The 11,199-nt window shown below is 41.2% G+C and overlaps 1 protein-coding gene across 3 annotated transcripts in view; it reads right to left on the reverse strand.

The window, feature by feature from the left end:
• OXSR1 (oxidative stress responsive kinase 1) overlaps positions 1-11,199 on the reverse strand; it is a 119,084-nt gene that overhangs the window by 6,621 nt on the left and 101,264 nt on the right. For all 3 annotated transcript variants that reach the window (XM_033931728.1, XM_033931727.1, XM_033931729.1), the window contains exons 15-17: positions 9,112-9,164; positions 6,844-6,912; positions 2,890-2,954 (exon numbers count right to left, since the gene is read on the reverse strand). In XM_033931728.1, the coding sequence (XP_033787619.1) occupies positions 2,890-2,954; positions 6,844-6,912; positions 9,112-9,164 (187 nt within the window). The remainder of the gene's footprint in view (positions 1-2,889; positions 2,955-6,843; positions 6,913-9,111; positions 9,165-11,199) is intronic.

Below are 11,199 nucleotides of genomic sequence, written 5' to 3' on the forward strand. Positions count from 1 at the left end.
GGAGAGAGACAGAGAGAGAGAGACAAAGGGGGGCCAGGGAAAGAGACAGACAGTGGGAGGAGACACACAGAAAAAAAGACAGACATATATTCTAGCACCCATTAATGTAACGAGCTTAAACACTACCGTATTTTCACGCATATAACGCGCGCGTTATACACAATTTTACAAACCGTGCATAACCATGCGCGTTATACGTGTGAGCGCGTTGTACACATGTTTTTTTTTCATTCGAATCCGGCATTCCCCCTGCGAACCGGCATCCTCCCCCCCCGCTCCCGTCACCCGCCCCTCCCCCGCGATCCTACATCCCCCCCAGCACCTCAAAGACAACTCTTACCCGATTGGGCACCGGCACCAGCACCAATGCACAGGATGTGCCAGTGCCCGAAGATCCTCCCTCGTTGGGTTGGGCTGGGCTGGGCGGTGCGGTGCGAGAGAGATCCTCCTTCTTCCTGCGCCGGGCTGGACTAGACTTTGAGCATTTGCGCATGCTCAAAGCCTTCTGGTCTCGAGCGAGACCAGAAGGCTTTGAGCATGCGCAAATGCTCAAAGCCTAGTCCAGCCCGGCGCAGGAAAAAGGAGGATCTCTCTCGCACCGCACCGCCCAGCCCAGCCCAACCCAATCCAACGAGGGAGGATCTTCGGGCACTGGCACTGACACATCCTGTGCATTGGTGCTGGTGCCCAATCCGGTAAGAGTTGTCTTTGCGGTGCTGGGGGGAATGTAGGATCGCGGGGGAGGGGGGGGAGACGCGAGCGGGGGGGGGGGAGGATGCCGGTTCGCAGCGGGAATGCCGGATTCGAATGAAAAAAAAATGCTCTCTCGGGTAAGAGAGCGGGGGGGAGAGGATGCCGGTTGCGCGGTATACGCGTGTGTGCGCTATATTAAATTTTATTTACATAAATTTGTGTTCCCCGCGCGCTATACCCGTGTGCGCGTTTTACACGGGTGCGCGGTATATGGGTGAAAATACGGTAGTTTACCTACAAAAAGGTGTTGTCCAAGGATAACAAGCAGATATTTTCACATGTGGGTGACTCCATTCATGGAGTCCAGTACAGACATTGCAAACATGTACTATCACTTTAAATTTTATTTAAGTCTCGAGACTGCCTCTTCCCACCAACGTTGGTTCACGGGACCATCAGTTGAGTAAAAGAAAGAAAGAAAGAAGCTAAGCAGCCAACTAGGGAAGGTGGGAGTGTTGTGAAATATCAGCTTGTTGTCCTCTGATAGCACCTGTTACAGGGTAAGAAACTGTGCGTTATCCTAGGACAAGTAGGCAGTATAATCCACTTTTAGCATAGTAAACATTTGCTGAAACTCTTGATCCATAGGATAATAATAATAACTTTATTCTTCTATACCGCCATAGTCGGATGACTTCTAGGCAATTCACACTGAAGAGAGCTGGACAATCAGCAAATTACAAAATGCAAATAGTGGAAGTACAACATATTATACAAGAAATAGACAGAAGGAATATACAAATATACAGCCTAGTCATGGTTTTTACCCCTTTCAGGGAGCTTTCAGGATCTCCCAGGGCTCTGTAACCAGGAGTTTCATGTCTGGATGTCACGGAAAAGATGTGGGATGAGACCGGACCCTGCTCAGCAAAGAACACAGATGACTAGGGCTGAGGCGAATCAATGTTGGACTCGCAATGCAGAGAGACTCGATAATAAGGTTCTTTAACACCCAAGACTTGAACAGCTGCTTTATCGAGAAATCCTCTCCCTGTTCCGCGGCCGGGACCTCATCCTGTTCCTCTACATCGCAGGCCAAAGCTCTTTTCAGGGTTGCCTCACTTTGTGACAGTAAGGGGATCAAAACTGAATTTTTATATCCTAAATCTTTGTCTGACTGGCAATCCGAGTCAGGAAAGAGCTCTGTTTTCATTGAAAAGATGCTCTAAGGATCTCGAGAGGAGTGCACAGAAGGTCGCTCGTCAGAAGACCAGAAAGGTATATTTGGCCATGCACATAGGCCTGCCAGAGCAGATTAATGAACTTTAGGATAAATGCCATAGAGGGCAACTCCCCATCTCCTTTAGAAGGAAGGAGACACCTCTTCTTGAACTATGGGGCCTCTGCATCAATTTAGCACACATTGCCACTGTTCCAGGGATCCTGGGGGGTAATTTTTGCTCCCCAAACAGGCTCAAAATGCTGTACGCTATGTCCCAGAGATTGCGTGGGAGCTAAACTTGAAGTTCCTACATCCTGTTTCACTCAGTGTGACAAGTGGCACAAGGGGGCTTTTTAGCCACCCATTCTTCACAAACAAGGCATGATATAGGGGTATTAGAGTCAGAGGACTCCATCCCTGGCACTCTGGAAGCAAAATGAGGTGTTTTGGAGGAGTTTGAGAACTTTGGGGGGGGGGGGGGGGTAATTCAGTAAAATCCAAGATGACCGCTGCAGGTGAATTTTAGCAGTACAAAAGCAGCTTAAAACCACCTCAGAGCAGACAAGAAACACAAAAAAATTAGATTTTAGGAGAGGGGGGACCAAGGCCCTAGCTGTAGAAACAATCAAAAACAGCTTTTGAAGACCCCCTCCCAAATAGACAGAGTAGACCCTTAATCAAGGGGAACAGACGTCACAAAAAAACCCTACAAATAGAGTGAAAAAAACATAAAACTATCGCAAAATAAATAAACTGAGCAGATCAGAAGACATCTTTCATGCTTGCCTGCAGAAAGAGAAAATGAAGGCGACTGTAGAGACTGGGGAGAGGGAGGTGGTATTCAAAAAGCTGCGATTGACATCCTTCTGCAGTATGCTTGCGAGAATAGATTGAATACCGAATGGTTAAGCATACCATCCCTATTGCACTAAAAAGATATTTATGAAATAATTAATGGAAATGGAAGTACATACCAGTCTGAATGTGACAGATCTATTTGTTTGGGGTTCTTCCACAATTTTCTGCAAATTGGCTGCAACTGAAATGAGAAAATAGTTATTCCAAGACCATTTGCCCAGTAAAAAAAAAAATGCAAAGTTTTAAATTTATGCTTAGAAATATCATAGCAGCACATAACCTGACTTTCCTTATATCCCTGTGCCTCTTCAGCAATATGACAATTCTCAAAGAACCACACAAATATACTATTCTTTATACTATCCTCCTTAGACCACAAAAATTAGAGGGAGGCCCTGCTAAAGGGAGGAGAACTTCAATTTACATGAATATATAATGGCATTGGCCTAACCAGCTAGTCCCACAATCTCAACCACTATTCCAAAGAGCTAATTGGTTCCAGTCACCAATTTCTTTAAATCTGAAAAAAGCCCTCAAACTGCTCTGGTAAATATTTATTTATTTTTATAGAAGCTCTTCCTCCCCAGGAGCCCAGAACGGGTTACAAAGATACGTACACTATTTCAGGATCAATAACATATAAGCTACAGGATCAATAATGAGCTACAGGAAAAGTACACACGTGTTACCGAAAATTTAGACAATTTTTATATGGCACACATGCTATAGGGGGGTTGAGAACACCTATGCATTAGTTAAAACTAAGAGAACACAAACTATAGAGTCTCAGAATGGTATCTGCATGGCCATAGTAAATAGAATACATATTTCACTCCAAGATCAAACACTTGCATGGATAAACCAAGAGAAATGAAGCACCTAAAATTATTGTTTCAGTTCTCATTGCTAGGAATAGCTTCCTTCATTCCTGCATTTGTCAAGTCACATCCGGAAACATCCAAACCTTTTTCCCATATAATGATACCTGAGAATTACGAAAGTACAATCTAAATATGGCATTAACATCTTGTGAGGAGATACAACCAAGTGGTATGGTGATGGATAGCAATAAAGATTATATTATCCAACTGGAAGGGCTTGATTTCACCTTATGGTGGAACTTGTGATGCCACACCCACAAATGAACTGGCAGCAGCCAAAAAATTAAATAGAACTGTAAGAACTAGCAATTCCTGAATCACTCTGATACTATTTATGGCACAGAGTAACTGGTCAATAAAAAGATGAATAAAAAAAAAAGTCACTATGCAGTCAAATGAAAATGAAAGGCTATCCAATCCTTTGACATCAGTAAAGTCTGGTTGTGTGAAAAAAAAAAAAAAAAAAATTAACAAAAAAACTTTAAAATCCAATTAAAAAAAAAATTAGAATAAGTAAAAGGGAAAAGTGGGCCAAAACGAAACAGAAATCTGACAATCATGCAAATTTAGCAGGAAAAGTTTATCTGACCTGCAGATACTGAAAATCGTACACTAGGCTCCATGTTATAAACAGAATCTAAGTGGACCCATATGACACAGGAACTCCTAACATGTACAGACAACTATTATCAAAGCCCTTGTTACTCTGCTTCAGCCCAGGCTCCATTAGATATGACATGACTCACTTGCGAGGACTAATATCCTGTTTGTCCTTTCAGATTGTGCCTCCAGGAGGCAGAATGAGAAGCACTGCTAGTTGGCAGGTTTCAGAATTACTATAATGAAGATTCTCAATAGAGAATGACACAGGGACCAATTTTTTCCTGTCCCTGCAGGAACTCAATTTCCCCATCCCCACGAGTTTTGTCACTGTCACTGCCCCATTCCTGTAAGCTCTGTCTTAACTACACAAGCCTCGAACACTTAAGATTTTAAAGTGTTTGAGGCTTGTGCAGATGAGGACAGAGCTTAGGCATTGGTGGAATGAGGCATTATGACATCACACAATCTGAGCTCTAGAATGTTGCTACTTATGATTTTAAAGTGTTTGAGGCTTGTGCAGATGAGGACAGAGCTTAGGCATTGGTGGAATGAGGCATTATGACATCACACAATCTGAGCTCTAGAATGTTGCTACTTATGATTTTAAAGTGTTTGAGGCTTGTGCAGATGAGGACAGAGCTTAGGCATTGGTGGAATGAGGCATTATGACATCACACAATCTGAGCTCTAGAATGTTGGTACTTATGATTTTAAAGTGTTTGAGGCTTGTGCAGATGAGGACAGAGCTTAGGCATTGGTGGAATGAGGCATTATGACATTACAGTCTGAGCTCTAGAATGTTGCTACTTATGATTTTAAAGTGTTTGAGGCTTGTGCAGATGAGGACAGAGCTTAGGCACTGGTGGAATGAGGCATTATGACATCACAATCTGAGTTCTAGAATGTTGCTACTTATGATTTTAAAGTGTTTGAGGCTTGTGCAGATGAGGACAGAGCTTAGGCACTGGTGGAATGAGGCATTATGACATCACAATCTGAGTTCTAGAATGTTGCTACTTATGATTTTAAAGTGTTTGAGGCTTGTGCAGATGAGGACAGAGCTCGCAGTAATGAGTCAGGGACAGGAAAAGAACTTGCCAGGATGAAACGGGAAAATGAGCTTCTGCGAGGATGGGGAAAAATTTGTCCCCACGTCATTCTCTAGTTGCCAGTTAGGTTTTCAGGATACCCACAATGAATATACAGTACATGAGAAAGATCTGCAAGGAATAGAGGTAGCAAATGCAGATCTCTTTCATGTATATTCTTTGTGGGTATTCTGTAAACTCGATTGGCTAGGTATATTCCAAGGACTGAACTGAGAACATCTGCCATAATGGTTACGGTATGTATGACAAAAAAATTTCCATGTGCTGGAGACTCATGGTACATAATATCATATGTTTAATTTATTGTTATATTCTTAAAGACCACAGCTGGCTAGGTGTCTCCAGGAGAGAGTTGAGAAGCACTTTTCTAAGATCACTTGCCACAGAACAGACCAAAGTGACATCTGTGAGAAAGCAATTTTAACACTACTGCATCAGTGATCAGGATACTCAATAGGAACATTTATAGTAACCCAACAATTAAAGATTTTTGAATAGAAAAAGATATTATGTGCTTACCCTGGTAAACTCTTTTCCAGTAGATAGGCAAGACATTCTAGACCAGGGGTCCCCAAAGTCCCTGCTTGAGGGCCGAATTCAGTCAGGTTTTCAGGATTTCCCCAATGAATATGCATGAGATCTATGTGCATGCACTGCTTTCAATGCATATTCATTGGGGAAATCCTGAAAACCCGACTGGATTCAGCCCTCAAGGAGGGACTTTGGGGACCCCTGTTCTAGACAAATGGGTAGTGTCCCCATGGCCACATGCCATCTGCAGAAGGAATCCACTCCGGATTTGTGTCTGTGCCTCTGCTCTACTAAATATACGTGAAGTAGAGGCACCTATGTCAATCAAGTTCAGCAACAACTGTTCTGCTCAAGAAATAACATGCAAATGGTAACTTGTAATTGGAAAAATTATGATCGCCTCAATTTTCCTTTTTGGTGGGTGAATTAATGCTTAAGCTATAGGTATGAGAAAATGAATGCTGACATATTGGGGCATAGCAATTTATTTAAACTGGTTTGGGGCCCATTGACGTCTTTTATTACTTCATTATAGTTGTCTTTAATTTTTGTTTATTTCCACACACATCCAGGGAGGGGGGGAGGGTTTATTTCTTTGCTTTGTCTTAATCCTTGATGAAATGTAATGGAAGGAAAAGGGGGGAGAATAAGTGACCCAGCAGTTTCCTCCTCCTTAGAAGTCTCTCGCTTTATCAGAATTAAGGTTGCGATTTGGTTCCATAGATCACCATTTCTCCCTCAATTTATATCCCCAATTAACCTAATCCAGTATTTGGGGATCATACCTCAGTAGTCCTTCCAAATGCCTGCAACCATAGACCCTTGAAACACCACTGGGTTACAATTGGACTTCACTTTCACTAAATTGCTATACATGGTAATGCATAAGACCCATCACTAAGCTACAAAGCTGTGGCTCATTAAAAAAAAAAAAAATTAAAATTACCTATTACTAAATCTCGGCCATCAACAAGACCAGCTGAGACAAGCTCTTGAGATACACCATCAGCTGTATCTGGAAATAAAAACAAAACAAAAAACCAACCAAAAACCAACACACATATTAACCATCAGAATATGGAGTCATTAATCTGACATGTAAATTTCTCATCAGTTATGGAGCTTTTAAAGCAAAATAAAATTCGCCAAACAAATCCAAAAAAGGTTAGTGATTAATAGTTTGCCACAGGAAGTTTGGTGTTGTAATGCAGCTTTAACATTCCTCTATCAGCAGTAACATTCCCATTAAACAAAATTAACAGTTTGACAAGAAATTGAAGAATAGTTAAGGTCAATCTTCACCCTACCTTCGGCAACTGTTACTCTATTTAAATATGTTAAACTTGCCTCTAGCCTCTTACTTACAGTCAGGTCATATAATGAAATGAGCTCAGTTTTCAAAGGACTAGTAGTAACAGGTTTTGTACAGGGTCCAATGAATAAAAGAGCCAGTGCATCTGTATAAAGGGGAGTGAGATGATTGAATTTAGATGCAGATGTACCGCAAAAACAGTATCACTGTTGATGCATTTAATCTTATAATCAAGGACTGCCGTTAAATGGAATAGATAACACAGTTAAACTGAACAGGAAGGATATGCACACAAAAAATATTAAAAGGCTTCTTATTTCATTTAAAAAAAATTTATATTCCATTATTTAATGGCACAGCGATTCTTTTACAATTTAAAGTAAACCTTGCCCACTGTTTGTTGCAGAAGTCAAAATCTGCTTAAAGCAGTTCTGTTTAAACAAATTAAAAATGGCCTAAAGTCGATGCTTTCCCCAGAGGAGACCATTTTGAGAAAAAGGGAGAGTTGAGTGAATTGAATCATTTTCCAAGGGCTGCTGAGCAGATCTGGTGTGCATCAAAGAAGGAAAGACATGTCTCAGCAGCAGACTGGCTAACCTACTGAAGAAGGCTTTAAACTAGAGTTGTTTGGGCTGGGTGATCAAAGACCCCAGCCCAGTATAAGTCCTCAGATAAAAGAAACAGTAAATACCGCTATACAAATGCAAAAAGGGTCAATGTCTAGAAAGCAGTATATACTAATGCCTGAAGCATGGGAAATAAGGTTCTGGATCTAGAGGCTATGTCAGAAGAGGCTAATTTTGGATTTAGTGGCAAGAGATGTGGTTCATGGAGAACCATGACTGGGATATAGTTATGCCAGGCTATAATCTTTTCGGGAAAGACAGGGTAGGAAGAAAAGGATGGGGGGAGTAGTATATGTTAAAGATCATAAAGAATTGTAGGACCTAAAGGATAAAGAAGAGGCACTGTGGGTCAACTTGGAAAAAGGAAATGGAAAATGTATTACAAGCTCCGTCCTCATCTGCACAAGCCTCAAAACACTTTAAAATCATAAGTGTTCAAGGCTTGTGTGGTTAAGGCAAAGCTTAAAGGAATGGGGCAGGGACAGTGACAAAACTCACAGGGATGGAACGGGGAAATTGAATTCCTGCGGGGACAGGGAAAAATTTGTCCCCGTGTTATTTCTAATCAGTCATCAGCATAAAGGTGATACTGTAAAACATGGGGGAAGATCAGAGCACCAAGGGAGTGAGTACAGATGGAATAAAGAAGAGGTCCCAAGACAGTCATGAGGTATACTGACTGATAGTGGGATACAAGTGGAGGAGGATTCACAAAATATACACAAAGTGCGATGGGAGAGAAGAAGAAGAAAACCAAGAAATAAAGGAGCCCTGAAATCCAGGTGAGGACAGTGTTATCAAGGAGTAGATTGTGATCAACGGTGTCAAAAACAGCAGATAGATCAAGGAGGATGAGGATAGAGTAAAGGCCTTTGAATCTGGCCAGGAACAATCAGAGACTTTAGCAAAGGCAGTTTCTATAGAATGTAGAGGGCAAAAGCCTGACTGAAGTGGGTCAAGAATATCGAGATGAAAAAGTCAAGACAATGGCAGTGAACAGCATATTCAAAGTAGCTCAGATACAAAAGGGAGAAGGGACGATAATTGGAAGGGCAGGTAGGATCAAGTGAAGGTTTTTTTGAGAAGTGGAGTGGCATACAAAGATCAGATCAGAGAAGTACACAAAGATGAACAGACATCACACAAAGGCAACACAAATATGCACACACACAAAATGTGCATTACACATACGTTCACACAGAGAAGTTAGAAAGCATCTCATAAAGTATGCTTCACATGTTCTCCCTCCTCCGCCTCTTAGATTTAAAGAACGTACCTCTCCCTGGGGTAAATTCAAAGCGAATATCATTAAGTTCCTTTTTGCAGTTCCTGTTAGAAAGAATGGAAGCAGTAAACATTTAATTCAACACCAACTTTACTCTTAACAGTAATTAAAAGTTCTAATTTAATGAGGCAGTATGGCAAACGTTTGTTGCACACCAAAACAAAAAATAGGAACTTTGACTAGTTCAGCCTTTGTAACCAAAGCGGTGCTCAGAACCGTGTAACGGTGAGAAAATCACGAGTCGGGGAATGCTCCCCTGTGAGTGTTTTCAGTCATCTATCATTGCACCATCTTCATTTGGTAGAAAGGGGATGAAATAGACTTCAACAAAATCTCAAGTGTACTTAGTAGTGTAGAACAAACTTCAAAAAAGTTCTAAATAAAGCTCATAAATTAACAAAAAAAGTTTTTTTAAACTTAACTTGACTGAAATAAAGGAGAAAGGAAGTTGTTTCACTCCAGCGGATCCCGACGCGTTTCGCCAGTGGCTTCCTCAGAGAACCCCCATTTGCTGGCTGTAATCAAGAGTAAAACTTCTCCTCTGCTCCCAAAATTACATCACTTCCTTCTAAGTACACTTGAGATTTTGTTGAAGTCTATTTCATCCCCTTTCTACCAAATGAAGATGGTGCAATGATAGACGATTGAAAACACTCACAGGGGAGCATTCCCCGACTCGTGATTTTCTCACCGTTACACGGTTCTGAGCACCGCTTTGGTTACAAAGGCTGAACTAGTCAAAGCTCCTATTTTTTGTTTTGGTGTTGAGTTCTACACTTTGGGAACTTTAGTGTTCTACTTTCACCCAGTAGTTTAGTTGGAAACGTTTGCTGCAAGCCGAATCTTGGCAAGAAATCACTAGGAGCCTTTATTCAGCTGCAACTAGGACTCAAACACGAGTCAATGGCACCCAACAACAGGTTTTGCAGTTTACTGCACAGTAACTGCCAAAATTAACAGACTGCAAAACCTCTGCACTAATTTTTGGGAACATTCCCAGCATGCACAGGCGAAAGTAACTAAAACACAATAGATAATAACAATTTATATACCGCAAAACCGTAACGTTCGATGCGGTTTACAATAGTTAAAAAATAATATAATAAGTAAAAGAACTAATATGTTACAAACCTATGGCTAATATCCTAAAAATCTGAGTAACGCATAATAAAATTCTTACAAATCAGCTACCTAAATATTTCAAGAACAAATATGTTTTTGGATGTTTTCTAAATTCCCCGTAAATATCAGTAAGCAGAAGCAGTTGTTCTAAATCCTTTGCCCCATGTTGCTGCCTGATATGAGAAAAGATGTTGACATTTTTTAAGTTTACATCCTCTAACAGGCGGGGAAACAAAGTGCAAATGTGAGCTTCTCTTATGTTTATTGGTTGCAAAAAAGAAAAGCTCAGTCATATATTTAGGAGCTAAACCAAACAAAACCTTAAAACAAACTTAAACTTCACACGCTCCTCCATTGGCGGGCAGTGCAGAACTCGATAAGAAGATGTTACATGTTCGTATTTCTTCAGCCCGAAAATCAACCTGACCGCTGCATTTTGAATCGTTGCAGAGCAGTTAGCACCAATTCAAGAGGTAAAGTTAAGTGCATTGTGTTAAGGCCAAGGTGTTTTTTTAAGTTGGGTTGTATATGTTACAAGGTTTTATTTGGCCTGGTTCCAGGTTACTTAGTTGATCATGTTAAATTTCCTAGCAGGCATTCTTCACAAATACTAAACATTTTTTTGACTTCATCAGGGGAAGAGCTGTCGCTCATTGGTTGAGCTGCTGCCTCTGCACCCAAAGGTTGTGAGATCAAATCTCGGTGCTGCTCCTTGTGACCCTGGGCAAGCCACTTAATCTTCCAATGCCCACCACTTTGAATGTCAGCTTTGAAATGCCAAAGCGACAAAAAGGCGGTGTACAAGTCCCCATTCCCTTTCCCGGGCTGCCGTTACAAAAGACCTCATAATCGACTAATGTTATTTCAGGCAGCCTCTTGGGATACTGAATTTTGTAAGCTACTTTTTACCACTACCTCATATTTGAATTTCAGGAATTTGCTAAAAACTTATTTGAA

This window comes from Geotrypetes seraphini, chromosome 2 (assembly GCF_902459505.1).
Source record: "Geotrypetes seraphini chromosome 2, aGeoSer1.1, whole genome shotgun sequence".
Lineage (NCBI taxonomy): Eukaryota > Metazoa > Chordata > Amphibia > Gymnophiona > Dermophiidae > Geotrypetes > Geotrypetes seraphini.